Below are 26,180 nucleotides of genomic sequence, written 5' to 3'. Positions count from 1 at the left end.
TATGTGCTCTATGCACCACTTTAAATTGAATTAGGGAATGTTTAGCACAAATAGAGGAAGTACTAACTAATTGTAAAATCTGCCCCCAATCATCCACAGAAATGGTAAGCCCCAATTCCTGTTCCCAATCTACCCTAATCTTATCAAATGGAGCTTTCCTAAGTTTCATAATAATATTATAAATCATAGCCGATGCACCTTTCTGACATGGATTAAGGTTAATTATCGAATCTAAAATATATATAGGAGGAAGCATTGGAAAGGAAGAAAGTATAGTACTTAGGAAATTTCTAACTTGTAAATATCTAAAAAAATGTATTCTTGATAAGTTATATTTATTAGATAATTGTTCAAAAGACATAAGGGAACCATCTAAAAATAAATCCAAAAACCGTAAAATACCCTTAGTCTTCCAAGTTTGAAAAGCGCGATCCGTAAAAGAGGGAGGAAAAAATATGTTACCTAAAATAGGAATCGCTAACCCGAATTGATTAAGATCAAAAAATTTTCTGAATTGAAACCAAATACGCAAAGCATATTTAACGATCGGGTTAGAGACCTGCTTAAGGCGTTTCGAATCAAAAGGAAGAGATGAACCTAAAATAGAACCAAGTGTATAACCCTGAACAGATTGTAATTCCAATGCTACCCATTTAGGAATAGATAGTATATCCCGGTCAAGTAACCAAAATTTCATATGTCGAATATTAATAGCCCAATAATAAAATCTAAAGTTAGGTAATGCTAAACCTCCATCTCTCTTAGCTTTCTGTAAATGTATTTTACCCAGTCTCGGATTCTTATTCTGCCAAATAAATGAAGAAATTTTAGAGTCGACTTTATCAAAAAAAGATTTAGGAACGAAAATTGGTAATGCCTGAAACACATATAAAAATTTTGGCAAAAAAAACATCTTAACTGCATTAATACGACCAATCAAAGTTAAATATAAGGGAAACCATTTAGATGAAAGTTGAGTAATATGGTCTATTAATGGTAAAAAGTTAGTCTTAAATAAATCTTTATGTTTACAAGTAATTTTAATCCCAAGATATGAAAGGTAATTATTAATCAATTTAAATGGAAATTTATAATATAAGGGAAGATGTTTATTAATCGGAAAAAGTTCACTCTTACTAAGATTTAATTTATAACCTGAGAAAAGACCAAATTGTGCTAATAACTCTAAAACAGCAGGAATAGATCTCTCAGGATTAGAAATATATAAAAGTAAATCATCAGCATAGAGTGATAATTTATGGGACTTTAATCCCCGAGTTATCCCAGTAATATTTGAAGATTCTCGAATAGCAATTGCAAGAGGTTCTAATGCAATATCAAATAATAGGGGACTAAGAGGACAGCCTTGTCGAGTACCACGAAAGAGAGGAAAAAAAGGTGAGTTTAAAGAGTTAGTACGAACCGAGGCTGGAGGGGAGTGATATAACAGTTTAATCCAGGATATAAATTTCAAGCTAAAATTAAACATTTCAAGCACCTTAAATAAATAAGGCCATTCTACTCTATCAAAAGCTTTCTCGGCATCTAAAGAAATAACACACTCAGGAACATTTTGTGAGGGAGTATAAACGATATTTAACAATGTACGAATATTATAAAAAGAGTAACGACCTTTAATAAAACCCGTTTGGTCTTCCGAAATAATAGAAGGAAGTACTTTTTCTAGTCTATTTGCTAATAACTTAGAAAAAACTTTAGAATCAACATTTAATAAAGATATTGGTCTATAAGATGCACATTGAGCAGGGTCTTTATCCTTCTTTAGTATTAAAGAAATTGATGCTCTATTAAAAGATTCCGGAAGTTTACCAAGTTTCAAAGAAGCCTCAAAAACCTTATAGAGCCAAGGAATCAATAAAGAAGCAAAACATTTATAAAATTCAACAGTAAACCCATCAGGGCCAGGAGCTTTCCCCAGATTCATAGAAAAAATAACATTCTTAATCTCATCCATTGTAATGGAAGTATCTAATAAAGAAGACATATCCTGTGAAATCTGAGGAAAGTCTAACTTATCTAAAAAATCATTCATATATTTAGAATCTCGAGGAGACTCTGATTGATATAAAGAAGAATAAAAATCACAAAAGGTTTGATTAATCCCCACATGATCCAATATCAATCGATCATTTTGGTTATAAATCTGATTGATTTGAGATTTAACATAATTAGATTTCAATTGATTAGCCAGCAGCTTGCCAATTTTATCACTGTGAACATAAAAATCACTTCTTGTTTTCTTTAATTGGTTTACAATCGAGGACGAGAGTAGTAAACTGTGTTCCATTTGAAGTTCAGTTCTTTGTTTGTATAGCTCCTCAGAAGGAGCCATAACATATTTCTTATCAATTTCTTTAATCTTGTCCACAATTGCCATCTCCTCCTGCTTCTGTTTCTTCCTCAAAGCAACGGAATACGAAATAATCTGACCCCGAATATAGGCTTTAAAAGTGTCCCAAAGAGTGTTAACCGAAATATCTTCTGTATGGTTAATTGTAAAAAAAAGCTCAATCTGTTCATTCATAAAATTAACAAAGTCCGAGTCCTGAAGCAACAGCGAATTAAAACGCCATTGTCTATTGTTCGGTATATTGGCCATAATTTTAATAGAAAGCTTAAGTGGAGCATGATCCGAAATGGTTATAGAATCATAATCACATTTAATCACTGAAGGAATGAGACGAGAATCAATAAAAAAATAATCAATTCTTGAATAGGAATGATGAACATGTGAAAAAAAGGAAAAATCTTTTTCCTGAGGATGCAGAAAACGCCAAATGTCCGTCGACCCAGAATCAGAAAGGAAAAAATTAATCAAATTTGCAGATTTATTAGGTAAAGTCCGCAAAGGAGCCGAACGGTCCAAAGCTGGAGATAAACAGGTATTAAGATCTCCGCCCCAAATCAATGAAAACTCGTTCAAATTCGGAAACTGATCAAACAATGATTTATAAAATTCCGGACAATCCATATTAGGAGCATAAACATTAACCAAAACTACTTTTTTATTAAATAGTAAACCACTAACCAATAAAAATCTACCATTCGGATCAGAAATAATATCCTGTTGTATAAAAGTAACTGAGGAATCTATAAAAATAGAGACGCCTCGAATCTTAGCATTGGAGTTCGAATGAAATTGTTGTCCCTTCCAGAATTTGAAAAAACGTAGTCTGTCCCCCCTCCGTACATGGGTCTCTTGTAAAAATAAAATTTGTGCTTTAAGTCTCCGGAACACTTTAAAAACTTTTTTTCTTTTAATAGGATGATTAAGACCATTAGTATTCCAGGAGACAAAATTAATAATAGACTCCATAAATCCTAAAGTCAACCCACAACAAGGAGGATTGACAATAGGCGCGACCCACAAACCCGGAGAGGAAACAGAACATACAAAAGATACCGGGGAAAAGGACGCAACCAGTACTTCAATAATGTATATAGCCCAAAGAAAAACAAACTAAAACGTGAAGCCCCTCCCGCCACCCCCCAGCCCAAGACCCCAAGGCAAAATCTAAAGCAGACCCGCCAGAAAGAAGCAAGCGCTAAAACTACCCCCATGACTTCCGGTATACGCTCCCTAAAAAAAAGGTATAAATATGAAAAGGATCAGCTAATTGTAAAACAGTAAAAAAATAAGTAAAAAAAAAGTTAGCTCAATTAGAATACACACAGAACAGAACAAAAGCCGGAAAATATATATTAAAAAAAAACCACAATAAACCTCAAACTCATGAATAGACACAGCAACAAAAAAAAAAATAGGATTATTAACATAAAGTGATTATAAAAAGCAAAACAGAATAAAATTTAAAAAAAACTACAAAATTTAAGGCCGCACAGGAAATACGTAAGATGACAAAAGGGAAGTAACCACCCAGAATCCCCTGGGAAAAGAAAGAAATGACGCAGTTAAAAAGAAAGTTTAGCAGCCATATTAAGAAATCGAAAGTAAACTTTTCTGCCCAAATAGGGCACAGAAAAGTTAAAACCAACCAATTCACAGCCTCCGATCAACGGAGAAAATTAAAAAGAAGGCAATTAAGATGTTGGAGATGAAAGTTGATCCAGATAACTCTGGGCTTCCGATGGAGAATCAAAAAAACGAAGGGCTCCATCTAACATGCGAATCCTTAGACGTGCAGGGTACAGCAGCGCTGGTCTTAAATCCATCTTATAGAATTCCGACATCACGGATCTGTAACGGACCCGTTGGTCCCAGATTGGTTTACTGAAATCTTCCACGAATCGGAACTTAAGATCCGAAAAATCAATGAAACCTTTAGATCGAGCGAATCGAAACAGTCTCTCCTTGTCTTGAAAGTAATGAAAACGTAAGATAACATGCCTAGGTCTATCTGACCTAGACGAGTATGATGGGATTCTGTGAACACGATCCAGTAGCGGTGGTTGGTCAGGAAATACAGTAGGGAATGCATCTTTTAAAAGTTGGGAGAAATATTTCATGGGGTTGTTAGCTTCAACGGCTTCCCTCACGCCAATCATTCGTAAATTCTGCCGTCGCATTCTAGATTCCAAGTCAGAGTTTTTAAAAGTCAAAAAGTCAAGTTTCTTCTTCATTACATTAATTGTTTCTTCGATTTTCCCCATCTTAAGCTCACTTTGTTGCGCGGATTTTTGAAGATCAGATATAGCCGACTGATGTTCCGCAATACATGTTTGCATCTTATCAATTAAATCGGCAATTTTCTGGAAATTAGTTGAGATTTCCGTATGAATCAGGTCTTTAACAAAGCCTGCAATTTCCGTACGAATCATCTCCCTAACAGAGGTTGAAATTTCCCTCTGAATTAACTCCGATATCGCTTTCAAAGTCACCGGTGATTCAGTCGGAGGGAGATCCGTAGCTTTCGGTTTAACCGGAGGTTTACCATCCTTGCCGTCTTTCCCGTTCTTAGACATAGCAGATCTAAGTATCATCCAATTGTCAGAGAATTCAGTTTAATTCAAAGTATTGTAAAAATTGATGCCTTAATGGTTAATTAAAGTATAGCTGACCATAGAGAAAAAAACTCAGAGGTAATGGAGCGAGTCAAGAACGCGACTTCACTCCATGAGCGCTACCGGAAGTCTCCGCATCTGCCATGAATTTGCCCACTCACCCAACCTATCCAAGTCACTCTGCATCCTCTTAGCATCCTCCTCACAGCTAACACTGCCACCCAGCTTCGTGTCATCCGCAAACTTGGAGATGCTGCATTTAATTCCCTCATCCAAGTCATTAATATATATTGTAAACAACTGGGGTCCCAGCACTGAGCCTTGCGGTACCCCACTTGTCACTGCCTGCCATTCTGAAAAGGTCCCGTTTATTCCCACTCTTTGCTTCCTGTCTGCTAACCAATTCTCCAACCACATCAATACCTTACCCCAAATACCGTGTGCTTTAAGTTTGCACACTAATCTCCTGGGTGGGACCTTGTCAAAAGCCTTTTAAAAATCCAAATATACCACATCCACTGGTTCTCCCCTATCCACTCTACTAGTTACATCCTCAAAAAATTCTATGAGATTCGTCAGACATGATTTTCCTTTCACAAATCCATGCTGACTTTGTCCGATGATCTCACCGCTTTCCAAATGTGCTGTTATCACATCTTTCATAACTGACTCCAGCAGTTTCCCCACCACCGACATTAGGCTAACCGGTCTATAATTCCCTGGTTTCTCTCTCCCTCCTTTTTTAAAAAGTGGGATTACATTAGCCACCCTCCAATCCTCAGGAACTAGTCCAGAATCTAACGAGTTTTGAAAAATTATCACTAATGCATCCACTATATCTTGGGCTACTTCCTTAAGCACTCTAGGATGCAGACCATCTGGCCCTGGGGATTTATCTGCCTTCAATCCCTTCAATTTACCTAACACCACTTCCCTACTAACATGTATTTCGCTCAGTTCCTCCATCTCACTGGACCCTCTGTCCCCTACTATTTTTGGAAGATTATTTATGTCCTCCTTAGTGAAGACAGAACCAAAGTAATTATTCAATTGGTCTGCCATGTCCTTGCTCCCCATAATCAATTCACCTGTTTCTGTCTGTAGGGGACCTACATTTGTCTTTACCAGTCTTTTCCTTTATACATACCTATAAAAGCTTTTACAGTCAGTTTTTATGTTCCCTGCCAGTTTTCTCTCATAATCTTTTTTCCCCTTCCTAATTAAGCCCTTTGTCCTCCTCTGCTGAACTCTGAATTTCTCCCAGTCCTCAGGTGAGCCACTTTCTCTGGCTAATTTATATGCTTCTTCTTTGGAATCGATACTATCCCTAATTTCTCTTGTCAGCCACGGGTGCACTACCTTCCTTGATTTATTCTTTTGGCAAACTGGGATGAACAATTGTTGTAGTTCATCCATGCAACCTTTAAATGCTTGCCATTGCATATCCACCGTCAATCCTTTAAGTGTCATTTGTCAGTCTATCTTAGCTAATTCACATCTCATACCTTCAAAGTTACCCATCTTTAAGTTCAGAACCTTTGTTTCTGAATTAACTATGTCACTCTCCATCTTAATGAAGAATTCCACCATATTATGGTCACTCTTACCCAAGGGGCCTCTCACGACAAGATTGCTAATTAACCCTTCCTCATTGCTCAAAACCCAGTCCAGAATAGCCTGCTCTCTAGTTGGTTCCTCGACATGTTGGTTCAAAAAACTATCCCGCATATATTCCAAGAAATCCTCTTCCTCAGCACCTTTACCAATTTGGTTCACCCAATCTACATGTAGATTGAAGTCACCCATTATAACTGCTGTTCCTTTATTGCACACATTTCTAATTTCCTCTTGAATACCATCTCCGACCTCACTACTACTGTTAGGTGGCCTGTACACAACTCCCACCAGCGTTTTCTGCCCCTTAGTGTTACGCAGCTCTACCCATATCGATTCCACATCTTCCCTGCTTATGTCCTTCCTTTCTATTGCGTTAATCTCTTCTTTAACCAGCAACGCCACCCCACCTCCCCTTCCTTCATGTCTATCCCTCCTGAATATTGAATATCCCTGAACGTTGAGCTCCCATCCTTGGTCACCCTGGAGCCATGTCTCTGTGATCCCAACTATATCATAATCATTAATAGCAATCTGCACTTTCAATTCATCCACCTTATTATGAATGCTCCTTGCATTGACACACAAAGCCTTCAGGCGCTCTTTTACAACTCTCTTGGCCCTTTTTAATGCTTGCCCTGGATTTGTCAACTCAGGTGCCTCATCCAGAAGTTTTTTTTTTAAAAAAGCGGTTAGACTGGCTGCCTTTTGTTTTAGGTTTTATAGAGCCAAGATGGCACCAGTTAAGCATGGTGACATGTTGCAGGCTGCTTACAAAACTTCTAAATATACCTCGTTTGAACTATACTCTCTGCAACCTGCAGCTTGTAAATTCCATTAACGATTTCTTTTTCCCTTTTGTAGTTGCAGTTACTTGTCCTTTGTACATCGGTTGTTTGCCCATACTGTTGAGTGCGGTCTTTCAATGATTCTATTGTTTCTTGGAATTACTGTGCATGCCCACAAGAAAATGAATTCAGGGTGGTATATAGTGACGTACAGGCACTTTGATAATAAATTTTACTTTGAACTTACCTCGCAAGCAATGCATTCCAAATTGCAATCACTGCCCAGATTCTTCCTCAAATCGCCTTTATGCCTCTTACTCACCTTAAACCTACGTTTTCTAAACCCAGACACCTCTTTCATGGGGAAGAGATTCTTACGATCCAAGATAGAATTCTGCCTTTCTTGGTTTTATATTTGAAAAGTCTCTGTGTAATATGTTACTACTGCACAATACAGTACAGGCCCCTTCAGCCTTCAATGTTGTGCCGACCTTCAACCTCCTCCAATATCAATCTAACCCTTCCCTCCCACATAGCCCACCATTTTTCTATCATCCATGTGCCCATCGAAGTGCCTCCTAAATGTCCCTACTCTATCTGCCTCTACCATCACCCCTGGCAAGACTTGCTGCACGCTCATCACTCCCTGTGTAAAACAAAACTACCTCTGGCATCCTCAGAAGGTGGCATTACATAGAAAGAACTTTCATCTATGAGATATCACTCAGAAATGTGCACATGCGCCGGTAGTGCATGCAGCCTGTTACAGCCATTCCAACTAGTTTTCTTACATCTTTCTTCTTACTTTTTTAACTTACGTTATTTGTTGTATTTTTTTTCACGGTAACACGTTGAAGCTGCACCCTCTCTAACGTGCTGGTGGAGAGAGTTTTATTTGGGCTTTTAGTGCTGGAAATAGTTACATTCAGACATGTCTCATTAGCGAGGCAGCAGGATGGCCGCATTGTTTATTCCAGGGACCAGCTGATTGCGCTTATGCCGGCCGGTTTAGCGAACAGAGCGGTGGACACCCCTGCTGAAATCTGGAGGAAAACACACAGAGGATGCAGAGGGGGATCAAAAAGGTGAGGAAAGAGGACCAGGTCGAGACAACAGAGACTTATGGAGAAGGTGAGTTCTCCACTTGGATTGCACGTGGTCATACCCGACAAAACTTTTCCATGGATGGCTTCCAGACCATTCGGGCTGACCGGAAGTGCACTGAGAGCAGTAAGCATAAAGGAGTTGGGAGCTTGCTGTTCTGGTTAACAACGGATGGTGCAATCCTGGTCATATTACGATCAAGGAATGTGTTTGTAGACCGGATGTTGAACTCTTTGCTGTTGGACTCCGGCCATATTCCACCGAGATACAACACTGGGCGTCACGGGAGGTTGTTCCTGCCTGTCGCCATCGAACTTTGCAGCTCCTCCCGTGGAGGGTCAGACACCCTGAGCCAATAGGCTGGTCCTGGACTTATTTCCATCTAGCATAGTTTGCACATTGTTGTTTGATTGTTTGTGGTTTTTGTATTTCTATATTTATGTTCTATTCTTGGTTGGTGCAGCTGTAATGAAACTCAATTTCCCTCGGGATCAATAAAGTATGTCTATGTCTATTGTCTAAATGATGAGGGTTTACAGTGAAAAATAAAATGCTACTTTCAAAAGAAAGTGAGGAAAATAAAAGGTGACAGAATTGGCTATGAGAAAGTCATAAAATAAAAACTCTGCATTTAATATAAGAGTACTGAGAGTATTACTCACCCGAGTTGCTGGCTACTTTTGAGAGCTGTATTGGTGCTTTCAGCAATACATTTGATTTTGAGGAGTTGGATGTGTTTCTGGAAAGTAAAAACACAAAGGATTACACTAGCCTAGCTGGCTCTTAGAAACATTCATTTACAGACGAAACTACTCACACGGTATGAGAAATTTGAAAATAATGAAGAACTTTATATTTTTTTGTTGAACTGTTTAATTGTTATTTTCTTTGTAGCTTAACAATTTAGGCCTGCTAGTATAACTACTTGTATAATGCAACTGTTTAGTATGTTTCCTAGTGGTCACAGTATGTATAAGCAGTTGTTCAGTTTGTATGATTCTGGAAAGCTCTGGAAGCTTTTCTGGTGCTTCCAGAGCTTTTCAAGGGGCATCTGACTAATTAACTCTTATCTACAAATTTGAATGGACTGTTTCTTAGAGTATCTATGGGTATAAAAAGAGCTGACCACACAGCTCTGCCACCTTTGCTTCCTCTCTCCCTTCCACTACTAGCCTCTGCTCCTATTACTGTCTGTTTTAGATTTTCTTTGTCCTATTAACGATTAATAATTGTGAAGCAACAAGTTTTGTGCCTCTTTCCTGACTTCTCAAAGAACTTTAGATTAAAACATAAGAATCCAACAATTTTAAACTCTGACAACATAGAACATAACATAGAACATAGAATAGTACAGCACATTACAGCCCTTTGGCCCACAATGTTGTGCCGACCCTCAAACCCTGCCTCCCATATAACCCCCCACTTTAAATTCCTTCATATTTGACAAGGAGCCAGAAATGAAACTAAGTAATTTTCAAGAGTATAAGGTGGCATCAAAATACGTAAATAGAGTCAAAACCCAAAACAGGTGTCAATATTTGCTAAAACCGAATAATTGTATAAATGTTACATTAGTTTATTAAATGGACCAACACACTCAGATTTATTTATCACATATACATCGAAACATACAGTGAAATACCTCACCTGTACTCCCTGGAGTTTAGAAGAATGGGGGGGGGGGAGAAAATCTCACTGAAACTTATCGAATACTGAAAGGTGCAGACAGAGTGCATGTGGAGAAGATGTTTCCTATAGTGACTGAGTTTAGGATCAGAAGGCACAGCCTCAGTACAGAGGGAATGTCCATTTAGAACAAAGATGAGGAGGAATTTCTTTAGAGGTTCTTGATTAGTCAGGGGGTCAAAAGTTACGTGGAAAATGCAGGAGAGTGGGGTTGGACAATAAATCGGCCATGATGAAATGGCAGAGCAGACTCGATGGACTGAATTGCCCTTATTCTATTCCTAACTCGTATGGGCTTACTGTCTGTGTCAACAACCCAAGGATGAGTTGGGGGCATCCCGCAAGTTTCAACATACATTCCAACGCCAGCACTGCATGTCCACAATGTTTATGAATTAGTCACAAACTCTATCATAGAAACATAGAAAACCTACAGCACAATACAAGCCCTTCGGCCCAGAGTTGTGCCGAACATGTCCCTACCTTAGAAATTACTAGGCTTACCTATAGCCCTGTTTTACTAAGCTCCATGTACCTATCCAAAAGTCTCTTAAAAGACCCTATCGTATCTGCCTCCACCACCGTTGCCGGCAGCCCATTCCACGCACTGACCCGAGTAAAAAAACTTACCCCTGACATCTCCTCTGTACCTACTCCCCAGCACCTTAAACCTGTGTCCTCTTGTGGCAACCATTTCAGCCCTGGGAAAAAGCCTCTGACTATCCACACGATCAATGCCTCTCATCATCTTATACACCTCTATCAGGTCATCTCTCATCCTCTGTTGCTCCAAGGAGAAAAGGCCGAGTTCACTCAACCTGTTTTCATTAGGCATGCTCCCCAATCCAGACAACATCCTTGTAAATCTCCTCAGCACCCTTTCTATGGTTTCCACATCCTTCCTGTAGTGATCGACCAGAACTGAGCACAGTACTCCAAGTGGGGTCTGACCAGGGTCCTCTATAGCTGCAACATTACCTCTCGGCTCTGGAATTCAATTCCACGACTGATGAAGGCCAATACACCGTACACCTTCTTAACCACAGAGTCAACCTGCACAGCTGCTTTGAGTGTCCTATGGACTCGGACCCCAAGATCCCTCTGATTCTCCACACTGCCAAGAGTCTTACCATTAATACTATATTCTGCCATCATATTTGACCTACCAAAATGAACCACTTCACACTTATCTGGGTTGAACTCCATCTGCCACTTCTCAGCCCAGTTTTGCATCCTATCAATGCCCTGCTGTAACCTCTGACAGCCTCCACACTATCCACAACACCTCCAATCTTTGTGTCATCAGAAAACTTACTAATCTATCCCTCCACTTCCTCATCCAGGTCATTTATATAAAAATCACGTTGAGTAAGGGTCCCAGAACAGATCCCTGAGGCACCCCACTGGTAACCGACCTCCATCCAGAATATGATCTGTTTACATCATGTTACGAAAGATATTTATTAGTGGGGGCCCTTTGTCAGTCACCTGTAAAAGGAGCCATGAGCCTTTAAGGCTTTCATTGACCTCTCTTGTTGATCAGCTGGGATTCAGCCATTTACATTTTCTTGCTTTTCAGGTTGCCACATCATAATCACCACACTATAGGAAAAATGTGGAGGCTTGGGCAAGGGAACCGAGGAGGTTCACAGTGAAAGTCAAAGTACATTTATTATCAAACAGGCAAGCAGCCACAAAACAAAGAAACACAATAGAATCTACAAGAAAATGCACACTACACAGACTATCAAACATCCAATGTGCAAAAAAACAAATTGTGCAAACAATAAAAAAGCAATTAAAAAAATACAGAACATGAACCACACGGTCTCTGAAAGAGTGCCCACAGCCACAGAGCTACTGAGGTTCATCCCAGGCCTCAATGCCTTAATCTTTATAATCTGGCTCGGTGCTTGAATCAACTAAACATCAGCTGATTTTTCATCGTCAGACCCGGGCCCCACCACTTCAGTATGGCCCAAAGTACACTCCATCCATGGCCACTGCAGCCGTTACTGCATTCTCGAGAGTCCAGTTCACCGAACCCTTTCAGACACCGCAAAAATACCAGGTTGCAGAGACGGTTCAAAAGCACACATCCAAAAAGGAAATTACAGGCTGCAAACTGCAGTGATTGCAGTGCAGAGAAAGTATATTTGGTAGAATAGTTAGTAGTTTGGTTATCTGCCCACAAAATGTCGCCATGTCTTGCCAGCACCATCTTGGACCACCAGTATGTTGCCAAATTTGAAGCGTATTAGCTTAAGGAGAGGTTCGACACACTTGGGTTGTTTCCTCTGGGTGCCAGAAATTGAGCAATGGTGCTACAGAAGTATATAAAAATTACTGAAGACCGAGACAGAACAGGGTGAAAATGGCAGACACTAAAGTAAAGAGGATGATGTTCCTAGAATGTTACAGCAGAGGCCCTCAGCCCACAATGTTGTGTTTACCTTTCAACATACTCAAACCAGCCCTCGATTTTTCTAACATCCATATGCTTATCTGAGAGATTCTTCAATGTCTCTAACGTATGTGTCTCTACTACCACCCCTGGCAAATGTAGGACTTGCACGGTGAAAGGTAGGGCACTAAGGAGTGTGGTAGAACAAAGTGATGGGGAATACTGGTGGATAACTCAGTGAATGCAGCATAAAGAAAGGTTTTGGTGCATTGGCCTTTATAAATTGAAGTATTGAGTACAGCAGATGAGGTGTTATGTTGGAGTTCTATAAGACATTGGTGAGACTTAATTTGGGGTACTGTGTGCAGTTTTGGTCAGTTATGTACAGGAAAGATGTAAATAAAACTAAATGAGTACAGAGGAAGTTTGGAAGAATGGTGCCAGGACTTAAGGACCTGAGTTATCGGGAAAGGGTGAAAAGGTTTGGACTTCATTCCCTGGAGCATCGGAGAATGGGAGGTGATTCAATATAAAAAGATACGCAAAATCATGGGGAGCATAGATCGGGTAAATGCAAGCAGGCTTTTTCTACTGAGGTTGGGTGAGACTAGAACTAGAGGTCATAGGTTAGGGTGAAAGGTTAAATATTTAAGGGGAACATATGCGGAACTTCACTCAGAGGGTGGTGAGTGTGTGGAATGAGTTGCCACAGGAAGTGGTGGGTGTGGGTTTGATTTAAACATTCTATGAGAAGTTTGGACAAGTATGTGGATGGGAAGGGTATGGAGCCCTGTGGTCCAGGTGCGGGTGATGGGCGATGGGACTGGTCAGAATAATAGTTGGGCACGGACTAGATGGGCCGAGGTGACTGTAGGGCAAACTCCTGGGAATAAATCCAGCCTATCCAATCTATTTTACAAGTGAAGAATGTCATTTTTGACAAGTCTCTTCTGCACTCTTTCTAATGCTGTCAACATCCACCCTGTAGGTGACAAACTATACGCAAGTGTAGTCAGGTATGGGTACAACACAACATCCTTTTTTTTCATAAACTTGAGATTCTGCAGATGCTGGAAATCTTGAGCAGCACACACAAAATGCTGGAGGAACTCAACAGGTCAAGCAGCATCTATGGAAATGAATAAACTGTTGACATTTCAGGGAATGATCCTTCATCATGTGGTCCTGATGTATGATCTCTCCCCAAAGTGTCAACCATTTATTCCTTTCCAATGTTTTTATACTCAGGCATCACAAATGTCATTTTCGCTGCCCTGTCCATTCATGTCTCCAATGTCAGGGTGTTAATAACTTTAACTCAAGGGTTGCCCTGCACACCAAACTTTCTATGGTGCCAGCCATTATTGTACATGTTCTGTTAAGGTCAGAAATAGGTCTATCAGTTTGTGTGGTACACTGTGACCTCCAGGAAGCCTCAGGACAGCAAACAACCTTCTAGGAGAACAGTGCATTGAGCAGCATTTGTGGGAGAAAGGAATTGTTGATGTTTTGGGTTGAAATCCATCTGCAGTTTCTTGTGTTTCCACAATTTTGGCAAGTTTGATACACTGTATTATCCACTGGGGTACTGAACTTTGCTCGTATGTAAGCCTGATATTGGGGTGTATGGGTTAGCACCTCTGGTTAAAGGACTTGTCGTGTCCATTCTGGGACTGCTCACTCACCTTTGGGACCTATCGGACACTCAGCTCTTATCTGTAGTTGCCTGACTGTCTGCATGCAATAGCAGCCACACCCCAGCACACTGTTTCGACAGGCAGGCTTAAAAAGGCGAGGGTCGCAGGCTGGCCTCTTAACTGGTGAAATAGGAACATGTCTGTCCCAGCATGTGAAGTCGGACTGGACAGAGGAGATCCACAGTAAGATCCAATGCCCAGGAAGGTGGCTCTATAACGTTTTGTGGAGAGAAAAGGGCATGACAAGGCACAGAAGTAGTCATGGACATCCACTGCAACCAAGGAAGACCCCAGTTCACAACAACCACTTGTACCACTGGACCCGGACTTTCTAGGTCGTGAGAGTGGACCTGCCCCAGAGCAATGGCTTTTCCACTTTAAAAACTCTCCCTCACAGTTTTCCTGCCACGTTTGGATACGATAGACAACCAACAAGCCCGATATTCCTACTCAGACAACTCAAGTTCTCAATATTTATTGCTTATTTATTCATTGTTATCATTTTCTTTTCTTTCGGTATTTGCGCAGTTTGTTCTCTTTTGCATATTAGTCATTTGCCTGTTTCTGTTGTGAGCGGTTTTTCGTTGATTTTACCGTGTAATTTAAAAAGATAAACAGTAAACAAAACATCAACAAAAACAAGAATGAAAACATTTACTCACAGTTTAAGCGTATTGAACATTTTCTGACAGATCTCACGCACATCATCTTCATTTTTTGAGGCCGAGACTTCCTGAAGAACATCTCCAATGGCCTCAAAAATCTCATCCACAGATTCAAAATCAGCAGCACTGCTGTCTAGCACGCCTGAGGAAAACAAGGCATTGCCCTCAATTGGACTGATTCCACAATGCAAACCAGGTAAACTGCAACACACAGACAAAATAAACCATAAAAAGCTGGGGCACTAACGGTAGTGTAGCGGTTAACGCAACGCTATTACAGCTCGGGGCACTGGAGTTCGAATTACAATCCCGACACCCTCTGTAAAGAGTAACTGTACATCCTCCCTGTGGAATGTGTGGGTTTTCCCAGGTGCTCTGGTTTCCTCCCACAGTCCAAAGACCTACCGCATAGTAGGATAATTGGTCCTTACAAATTGTCTCATGATTAGGTTAGGATTAAATCAGGATTGTTGAGGTTGCTGGGTTAGCATGGTTTGAACGGCCTGTTCCACACTATATCTCTAAATAAAATAAATAAATTTAAATGCAGACAATTGCGAGGTTTGCAATTTGGTAGGATCAATCAGCGTAGATGGTAAATGGTAGGGCACTGAAGAGTGTGCTAGAACAAAGAGATCTGGGAACACAGGGACCAACGATCAGAGTTCATTTCCCACCGCTGTCTATAAGGAGTTCGTACGTTCACCCCGTGACCTTGTGGGTTTCCACCCACATCCCAAAGGCGTACAGCTTAGGGTTAGTAAGTTGTGGCCACGCTATGTTGGCATGGATACACTTGTGGGCATTTGCCAGACCTCACTTGGAGTATTGTGAGCAGTTTGAGCACCTTATCCAAGAAAATTGGAAAAGGTCCAGAGGAGGTTTACGAGAATGATCCCAGGAATGAAAGGGTTAATGTATGAGGAGCATTTGATGGTTCCAGGCCTCTACTTCCAGGAGTTTAGAAAAATTAGGGGGATCTCATTGAAACGTTTCAAATACTGAAAGACCTAGATAACAGTGGATGTGGAGAGGATGCTTCCTATAGTGGTGGCACCTAGGACCAGAGGGCACAGCCTCTGAATAGAGGGACATCCATTTAGAACAGAGATGAGGAGGAATTTCTTTAGCCAAAGGTTGATGAACTTATGGAATTAATTGACACAGAGGCCAAGTCATTGAATATACTTAAAGTGGAGTTTGATAGGTTCTTGATTAGTCAGGGCATCAAAGGTCACTGGCTAAAGGTAGGGGAATGGGATTGAAAGGGATAGTAAATCAGTATTGATCGAATGACTAATTCTGCTCCTATGTCTTATCACTGCAGGAAATGTACTCAAGCTGAAAACCAATGTTAGATAGAGATACTTCATTGTTCCCAAAGGAAATTAGTGTCTCAGTAGCACAGATATACAATAAAAAATAAAACACAAGTTACCTTAAAAATAGGATGTACAAGATTTACAAGTCAAAGATTACAAGTTTTACAAATTCACACTGATAAAATGGTAGTGCAAGAATTACCGTAATATCATACAGTAATGGGTGCACATTCACACCGTGAAGAAGTGATGGTAGGATTCACAGGGTGTCTGCAATAGCAGGGTGTGGTAAACAGAGATTAATAACAGTCTAACAGGAGGGGACCATCACTTCCCTGGCTACAGGTTGACTCATTATAGAGCCTAACGTCTGAGGGCAAGAATGGCCTCATGGAGCACTCTCTGGAGCAGCACAGTTGTCTTCGTCTATCACTGAAAGTGCTCCTCTCTTCAGCCAAGGTGGCATGCAGAGGGTGAGAAACATCACCCAGAATTGCCAGGATTTTCCATAGGGTCCTTTGTTCTACCACAGTCCCAGTGTGTCCAGTTTGACTCCTATAACAGAGTCAGCCGATTTAATCAGTTTATTGAGCCTGCTGGCATCACCCATGTTGATGCCATTGCTCTAGCACACCACCACATAGAACATTGTACAGGAGACAACTGGCTGATAGAATATGTGAAGGAGAGGCCTGCATACTTCAAAGGTCCTCAGTTTCCTCAGGAAGTGGATGCAACCCTTCTTATACACAGCCTCTACTCAAGTCTGTCATCCAGGTGCGCCCCCCAGGTACTTGTAGGTCCTCACCACCAATAGTAACAGGGAGCAGAGCAGGCTTCTTCCTAAAGTCCATCACCATCTCCTTTGTCTGACTGATGTTGAGCTACAGATGATTCAGCTTGCACCAATCAACAAAGAGCTCCACCAGGGCCCTGTATTCCTCCACCCATCCTCACTTTATAAACCCAACAATTGCTGATTCATCAGAGAATTTCTTCGGAGGACATGACTCAGTGTTGTATCTAAAATCCAAGGTATACAGGGTAAACAGGAAGGGACATAATATCATTCCCTGTGGGGCCCCAGTACTGCTCATAACCATGTCTGACACACAGCTCTGCTGCACAAACTGCAGTCTGCCAGTCAGGTAGTCCGTTATCCAGGATACAATGGAAATGCCAACCTACAGTGAATGGAGCTTTCCCCCCAGCAATGAGGGCTGTGTGGCATTGAGGGCACTAGAAACATCAAAAAACATGGTCTACACAGTGCTGCCCTGTTTAGCCAAATAGGAGTAGGCTCGGTTCAGCAGGCAGATGACAGCATCGTCGACTCCAATGTGCTCCTGCTAGACAAACTGCAGGGGATCGAGGGCAGATCTGACCAGGGGTCGGAGGTGAGCCAGGACCAGCCTCTCGAGGGGCTTCATGATGTGTGAGGTCAGGGCCACTGGACGGTAGTAATTCAAGGCTTTCAGTCAACCCTTCTTGGGTACTGGGACCCCACACATGATGTTTTCCACACAGTCAAGACCCTTTCCAGGCTGAGAGTCAGACTGAAAATGCACTGGAGAGCTCCTCACAACTGTTCAGTGCACTCTTTCAGGACCTTAGGGCTCACATCATCAGGTCCCAATTCTTTGCCAGGCCTGAGTTTCCCCAGAGCCCTTCTCACTTGCTCAGTAGAGAAGGTGAGTCCATGATGACTGGGAGTTGGTGAAAGGTAGGGGTGGAGGAGGTGAAGATTGGGACAATCACAGTTGGTAGTGGAGGTGTGTATGGTAGATGCAGAGGAAGCGGTAGCCTGTGTTGTTCATCCAAGTGTTGAACTGGAGGAGGGGAGGCATTGGTGCTGAGAAAACATTGGGTTCCTGGGCACTGGGGTGCTGAAGGGGGGGCGGGGGTGTGGACAGGAGGGCAATTGCCAAAGCTATTGAATATTTAGTTGAATATTAACCCATTTTACAGAGAAACATAGAAAACCTACAGCACAATCAGACCCTTCAGCCCACAATCCTGTGCCGAACGTGTACTGACATTAGAAATTATCTAGGGCTACCCATAGCCGTCTATTTTTCTAAACTCTATGTACCTATACATAGTCATAGTCATAATCATATTTTATTGATCCTGGGGGAAATTGGTTTTCGTTACAGTTGCACAATAATAAATAGTAATAAAACCATAAACAGTTAAATAGTAATATGTAAATTATGCCAGGCAATAAGTCCAGGACCAGCCTATTGGCTCAGGGTGTCTGACCCTCCAAGGGAGGAGTTGTAAAGTTTGATGGCCACAAGCAGGAATGACTTCCTATGACACTCTGTGTTGCATCTCGGTGGAATGAGTCTCTGGCTGAATGTACTCCTGTGCCCAACCAGTACATTATGTAGTGGATGGGAGACATTGTCCAAGATGGCATGCAACTATCGGTGACCCCTGTTTCCATCCAGGGGGTCAGTGTGGACATGGTGGAAGATTACAGATACCTGGGGATACGAATTGGCAATAAACTGGACTGGTCAAAGAACACTGAGGCTGTCTACAAGAAGGGTCAGAGCCGTCTCTACTTCCTGAGGAGACTGAGGTCCTTTAACATCTGCTGGACGATGCTAAGGATGTTCTACGAGTCTGTGGTGGCCGGTGCTATCATGTTTGCTGCTGTGTGCTGGGGCAGCAGGCTGAGGGTAGCAGACACCAACAGAATCAACAAACTTATTCATAAGGCCAGTGATGTTGTGGGGATGGAACTGGACTCTCTGACAGTGGTGTCTGAAAAGAGGATGCTGTCTAAGTTGCATGCCATCTTGGTCAATGTCTCCCATCCACTACATAATGTACTGGGTGGGCACAGGAGTACATTCAGCCAGAGACTCATTCCACCGAGATGCAGCATAGAGCGTCATAGGAAGTCATTCCTGCCTGTGGCCATCAAACTTTGCAACTCCTCCCTTGGATGGTTAGACACCCTGTGCCGATAGGCTGGTCCTGGACTTATTTCATAATTTATTGGCATAATTTACATATTACTATTTAACTATTCATGGTTCTATGACTATTTATTATTTATGGTGCAACTGTAACGAAAACCAATTTCCCCCGGGATCAATAAAGTATGACTCTGACTATGACTAACTTGGACAGCATCCTCTTTTCAGACACCACTGTCAGAGAGTCCAGTTCCATCCCCACAACATCACTGGCCTTACGAATGAGTTTGTTGATTCTGTTGGTGTCTGCTACCCTCAGTCTGTTGCCCCAGCACACAACAGCAAACATGCAAACGTCCGGCAGATGTTAAAGGACCTCAGTCTCCTCACGAAATAGAGACGGCTCTGACCCTTCTTGTAGACAGCCTCAGTGTTCTTTGACCAGTCCAGTTTATTGTCAATTCATATCCCCAGGTATTTGTAATCCTCCACCATGTCCACCCTGACCCCTGGACGGAAACAGGGGTCACCAGTACCTTAGCTCTCCTCAGGTCTACCACCAGCTCCTTAGACTTTTTTCACATTAAGCTGCAGATAATTCTGCTTACACCATGTGACAAAGTTTCCTACCGTAGCCCTGTACTCAGCCTCATCTACAGGAGTCTCTCAAAAGACCGTATTGTATCCGGCTCCACCACTGTCACTGGCAGCCCATTCCACGCACTCACCACTCTGAGTAAAAAACTTACCCCTGACATCCCCTCTCTACCTACTTCCAGTCACCTTAAAACTATGCCCTCTCATGTTAACCATTTCAGTCCTGGTAAAATGCCTCTGACCATCCACACGTTCAATGCCTCTCATCATCTTATACACCTCTATCAGGTCACCTCTCATCCTCTGTCGCTCCAAGGAGAAAAGACCAAGTTTACTCAACCTATTCTCATAAGGCATGCTCCCCAAACCTAGTAACATCCTTGTAAATCTCCTCTGCACCCTTTCTATGGTTTCCACAACGTTCCTGTAGTGAGGAGACCAAAACTAAGCACAGTACTCCAAGTGGGGTCTCGTCAGGGTCCCAGATAACTGTAACATTACCTCTCGGCTCTTGAACTCAATTCCATGGTTGATGAAGGACAATGCACCATTTGCCTTCTTAACCACACAGTCAACCTGCACAGCAGCTTTGAGTGTCCTATGGACTCGGACCCCAAGATCCCTCTGATTCTCCACACTGCCAAGAGTCTTGCCATTAATACTATATTCTGCCATCATATTTGACCTACCAAAATGAACTACCTCATATTTATCTGGGTTGAACTCCATTGGCCACTTCTCAGCCCAGTTTTGTATCCTGTCAATGTCCCGCTGTAACCTCCACACTATTCACAACAACCCCAACCTTTGTGTCAGCAGCAAATTTACTAACCCATCCTCCACTTCCTCATCCAGGTCATTTATAAAAAATCACGAAGAGATGGGGTCCCAGAACAGATCCCTGAGGCACGTCACTGGTCTCCGACCTCCATGCAGAATATGACCCGTCTACAACCACTCTTTGCCTTCTGTGGGCAAGCCAGTTCTGGATCCACAAAGGAAGGTCCCCGAGGATCTCATGCCTCCTTACTTTCTCAACAAGCCTTGCATTTTCAACTCTTTGAGTGATTATGTAGAAAGTTTGAAGTTAATAATTCATCTCCTCCTATCTTAGGCCACGAACTTACCAATCACCCCTTGTATGTACCATGACCTCTGGCTGTTCACCTTCCCACTTTAAGATATCGTGGATGCGATCAGAAACATCTTGGACCCTGGCACCTGTGAGGCCAACTACCATCCATGCCCAGCTCCTGGCTTAGCTACCAAACCCAGCAAAACTATTTCTACTGACAGGAGTAGGGGCAAAGATGGGTTACTGGCAGCTTAAAACCAGTCGCTTTGGGCAAATGGGGCTTGTCAGCCATGGTTGGTAGCTCACCAAGGAGAAATAAAACTCTGATCTCTACGACTATACCTACTCACAGGGAAGGATCTGGAAGTAAACCCCAAGAAAAATCCAGAGCTAGAGTTTTTAAGGCAGTTCTGCATTGAGTTTAATGCTGACTGGTAACTCCTGCAACACTGCAGGTGTCAAACTGTATTGGTCCCTATCATTCCATTGGATTTAGCAGTGGGAAGTCTCCAACAATCCCAACCATAGTGTGGGGGGGGGGCACAAAGCTGGGGTTGCAGTCAAAAAGCCCAAAGAATTGTTCAGGATCCCTACCACCCTTCCCACAATCTCTTTGACCCATTACTATCAGGAAGGAGGTGCAGGAGCATCAGGACTAGGTCTGCCAGCCTGGGTAACAGCTCTTCCCTCAGGCTGTGAAACTAATGAATCCGCTGCCACCGTCAAGGTCTCGTCGCTAGGACAGCGAGCTGTTTACCAGTGCTACACACTACACACATTTGTAATATTTTTGGTTTGTGTGCTGCTTTGTGGGTGCACCATGGTCCAGAGCAACATTGTGCATATATACAACCAAGTGGAACAGTCAGATGACAATAAACTTCAACTTAATTTCACTGCACAGGCGCTGGGACCTGACGACCAGCCGTCTCCGGATGTCAGTGCGTCCAGGCCAGCCTATCTATAACACTATAAGACAAAGGAGTAGAATTAGGCCATTCTACTCATCGAGTGTGCTCTGCCATTCCACCAAGGCTGATTTATGATCCCTCTCAACTCCATTCTGCTTCCTTCTTCCCGTAACCTTTGACACTCTAATGAAGAACCTATCAACCTCTACTTTAAATACACCAATGGTTTGATCTCCGCATGGGCCCGTAGCAATGAATTCCACACAGATTTACTCTATGCCCGGAGACGCGGCGGGATTCACCTTACAAGAGCTGGGACCTGATCTGATGACGAGCCGTGTCCCGGTGCCAGTGTGGGCCGCCGGTCGGCCTGTCTGTGCCCGGCGACGGACAGCGGGAAGGCTGGATGCTGAGTGAAGGGAGAAGAGTCACATCCCCGGCCACCGGCGGTATCCCTCACCTGTCACATATTGGAAGAGCTCCGAGTCGATGTCGGGGAACTCGTGCCTGATGATCTCCACATAGGTCGCCATGTTCTTTTCACGGGCCAGCCGGGTCCTGTCACCACTGCGCCTGTGTGACGCCTCCGTTCCGCAAGGTATGCCGGGACTGGTAGTTCCATTTCTTGAAGCATGAGACTCTCTGGCCTCGAAACACGGGACTACATTTCCCGGAGGGCAGAGCGGCTCGGCTGAGGGAGGCGGGGTCTGGCGGATGATTGACGGCGGCGGTTGCCTCTCCCCCCCCCCCACCTCCTGACAATGTGGCGGGTCGATCCGGGACGTAAGAGGTCTCCATTCCCAGACAATGGCGGAGCAGACACGATGGGCCAAACAGCCTAATTCTGCTTCTATGGGTGAGCAATGTGCACAGTAATGGAAAATATGAGGCATCATAGAGTTACCTAGCAGGGCAACAGGCCATTCAGCCCAACCCATCTATGCTAACCAAAGTAAAGCACAAAAAATGCTGGAGTAACTTCGCAGGCCAGGCAGCATCTATGGAAAAGAGTACAGTCGACATTTCGGGCCGAGATCCTTCCGCAGGACTGGAAAAAAAAGCTGAGTAGATTTAAAAGGTAGGGGAGGAGAGAGAGTAACACAAGGTGATAGGTGAAACCGCGAAGGGGGAGGGGTGAAGTAAAGATCTGGGAAGATGGATGGTGAAACAAATACAAGGCTGGAGAAAGGGGAAACTGATAGAAGAGGACAGAAGGCCATGGAAAATAGAAAAGCGGTAGGAGCACCAGAGGGAAGCAATGGACAGGCAAGGAGATAAGCTGAGAGAGGGAAAAGGGAATGGGGAATGTCAGCAACTTTACTTCACTGAAGTTCACTTTACTTCATTAGGAGTTTGTAGAGATTTGGTATCTCACCAAAACCTACAGCAAATTTTCCCTTATTTATGACATTTACCAGGAGCGTTGCACATGAAGGGCCCAAGGATTCCACACATCACACATCCCACAATCTCTTTGACACTACTGTCAGGAAGGAGGTACAGGAGCATCAGGAGTAGGACTGTCATACTGGGTAACAGCTACTTCCGTCAGGCTGTGAGAGTAATGAATACCCTGTTTACTTGTACTGTGCACTACATGCATACATGCATTTTGAATTGTATTTTATTAACTTATGGTAATATTTTTTACGTGCTGTTGTTTCATTTGCTTTTATACACACACACACAAACACACACACACACACACAGTCGGATGACAATAAACTTGAATTTGAACTTGAAGCTTCCGCAGATTCTGACTGGTTGCTTCACAGTCTGGTACGGAGGGGCCACTACGCAGGATCAGAGGAAGCTGCAGAGGGCTAGTGCCAACTCCATCGTGGGCACTAGCCTCCCCACCAATAATGACTTCATCAAAGTGTGATGCTTCAAGAGTGCAGCATCCACTCAGGACATGCCCTCTTCTCATTGCTAGGAGCCTGAACACACACACTCTCAATGTTTTAGGAAAGCTTTTTCCCCAAGTGGGTGGCAAATATAGATATGTCTCTACCAAATCAGCTCTAAGGCACTTTTCCCTCCCCCAGCCTGTTGTCATCCTTGGGTAAGATGTAGCACCAGGTTAACCCCCACCAATCATGGTCATCTGAAGCCATGGGAACAGATGGTAGATGGTCATATGAGCAACTGTTGGATATCACAAGCTCTGGTTATGCCACCATTGTTGCCAGGCAGACTGTTACATGCTGAAGGAGATCTCTGATTTTTTTTTGTGAGAATGATGTAATGGTCTTTTTGGAGGTCACCTGATGTAATTTTCCCACCGATGTGAGGTCAGGTGATGACATGTGCACCACGGGTATATAAGGGAAGACCCCAGATGACGCAGTTAGTTTCTAATTTATAGATTTCCAGGTAGAGCGTGATATGTCTCCATTTCTGTTGCGTATTTGTTTTTATGACGCAGTTTCACTTTTAAAATGGAGTGTTGCGTTCTGTTGTAAGATACAATATTATTGGACTGGAAATTTCTGGCTAGATGTGCTGATTTACCCAATTCCAGCAGTAGAAGGGAGAGTGAAGACCTTATCGAAGTACAGGACCGAAGGATCGCGAGGAGTCGGCATCGTTCAGCAGTTTAACAAAGGATCGACCTTATTGAGTCTGCGTTGAAGGAGTAGTGACCTGCATCGAGATAACTCTTGCCAAAAGAGAAAAGAGTTCATGCAGAGGTTTGCTCTCTCTCTCTCTAAAAGAATTTAAGGTCAGTTGTTTTAAACTGTTTATTTACTGCATGGTGAATCCTTCGGACAGAACCAGCAGGAAAGTCGCGTCTAGGAAGAAATCCTTCTCCAGAGAAGTCTCTCCCAATTGAACGTATAAATCTGTTGGACTTTCGAATTTACCATTTTAAGAACTATATCTGACTTTATCGCTTGAAGAATTGGTTTCGCATTTAACACTTTAAGAACCAGTGCCGAGTGATGAGATGTTGAACGGCTGCATAACGGTTAACTTCCGGTTAAAGTTTTTCATTTGTTTTTTCCTTATCGTTTATCTGTGTTTAATAAATGTTTGGTTGTTTTTATATAACCTGTCTCGTTTAATATTCATTGTTGCCGGTTACGTAACATAATCTGTAGGGGCTTGTTGGGTTATGTTCCGGTTTTGAGTTAAAGTGCTGGTAATTGCCATTCTGATTTGGAAAAAGGAAATACCCGATTTTTTTTTTTTAGTTTGATTGGTGTGTGAGTGGTATTCGGCAACAATGGATATTGACGGGTTTTTGGACACGCCTAACTCGGTTAGAGAATGCGAGAAAACCTGAGGTATTGGAGATTGCTAGGAAGTTGGATATTAAAGGAATTACGAAAAATTCCACCAGGGCTTTCATAGAAAGAAAAATCGCTGAGTATTATATTAATTTGAAATTGTTTGATGAGGAGGTGTTAAATAAGTTTCCAATGAGTAATCTGGAAATGCAGTTACATCTTGAACAGTTAAAGTTTGAAAGATTTAAAGCAGAAATGGCCGAAAGAGAGGCCAATAAAATAAGGGAATTTAAAGAAAGAGAAGCTGAAAACCAGAGAAAATTTGAGCTAGAGATGCAGAAATTAAAGTCCGGGAATCTGTCTTCTGGTTCTACAGAACAGTTTATTGCTAGTCATGAGGTTATTTTGGCTCCTCCATTTAATGAAGCTGAAGTGGACAAATAATTCCAGCATTTCGAAATTGTTGCTCTGAGTTTAAAGTGGCCGAAAGACCAATGGCCAGTGATGTTACAAAGTGTAATTAAAGGCAAGGCACAAGAAGTTTATACAGTTTAGATACTGAGCAAGCACTGGATTATGATATTGTTAAGCAGCATATATTAAAGGCATATGAGATAGTTCCGGAAGTGTATAGAGAAACATTCAGAAGTTTGAAGAAATCTGTGGAAAAAACTTATGTGGAATTTGCCTATGAGAAATCCGTGTGTTTTGAGAGATGGGTTTCCTCTAAAAATGTGAATTGGGAGCATATTGAAAAACCTGTAAAGCCACAGGGTTCAGAAAATACTAATGAAGATGTGTCAGAGTCTGACCAAGTTAAGAGGGGATATGAAACTTTTATAACAGAAGGATTTGTATCCTTGAAAGAAGGATCCAATTCAGTACCAATAAGGATACTTAGAGATACTGGAGCTTCTCAATCACTAATATTAGACAGTGTGCTAAAGTTTAATGATGAATCTAAATTATATAAGAGGAGTTGGGAGTGCCCTTATGCCAGTACATTTACATAGAGTAAATTTAAGGTCAGGATTAGTTACAGGGCTTGTTAAAGTAGGAATACAATCCAGTTTATCTGTGAATGATGTTTCTCTTTTGTTAGGGAATGATTTAGCAGGTGGACAAGTTTTTCCTGAAGTGCATTTGACAATAAATTCAAATTCTGAGGAAT

General features: G+C 42.3%; 1 protein-coding gene and 1 long non-coding RNA gene across 4 annotated transcripts in view; one reads left to right on the top strand and one right to left on the bottom strand.

The window, feature by feature from the left end:
- The window catches only part of abcf3 (ATP-binding cassette, sub-family F (GCN20), member 3), a 172,589-nt gene extending 150,250 nt beyond the window's left edge, over positions 1-22,339 (bottom strand). Inside the window, exons 1-3 of one of the 2 annotated variants that reach the window (XM_063045252.1) lie at positions 22,237-22,339; positions 14,939-15,083; positions 9,152-9,228 (exon numbers count right to left, since the gene is read on the bottom strand). In XM_063045252.1, the coding sequence (XP_062901322.1) occupies positions 9,152-9,228; positions 14,939-15,083; positions 22,237-22,309 (295 nt within the window). In that variant the 5' untranslated portion in view covers positions 22,310-22,339. Of the gene's footprint in view, positions 1-9,151; positions 9,229-14,938; positions 15,084-22,078; positions 22,212-22,236 lie in introns of those variants that run through there. The other variant, XM_063045253.1, reaches the window with a different exon arrangement.
- A 202-nt stretch (positions 22,340-22,541) lies between these two features.
- The window catches only part of LOC134344691 (uncharacterized), a 34,818-nt gene continuing 31,179 nt past the window's right edge, over positions 22,542-26,180 (top strand). For both annotated transcript variants that reach the window (XR_010017490.1, XR_010017491.1), the window contains exon 1: positions 22,542-22,632. This is a non-coding gene — a long non-coding RNA (uncharacterized LOC134344691). The remainder of the gene's footprint in view (positions 22,633-26,180) is intronic.

Source organism: Mobula hypostoma, chromosome 4, assembly GCF_963921235.1.
Source record: "Mobula hypostoma chromosome 4, sMobHyp1.1, whole genome shotgun sequence".
NCBI classification, from domain to species: domain Eukaryota; kingdom Metazoa; phylum Chordata; class Chondrichthyes; order Myliobatiformes; family Myliobatidae; genus Mobula; species Mobula hypostoma.
This window is presented reverse-complemented; position numbering and strand designations above follow the sequence as displayed.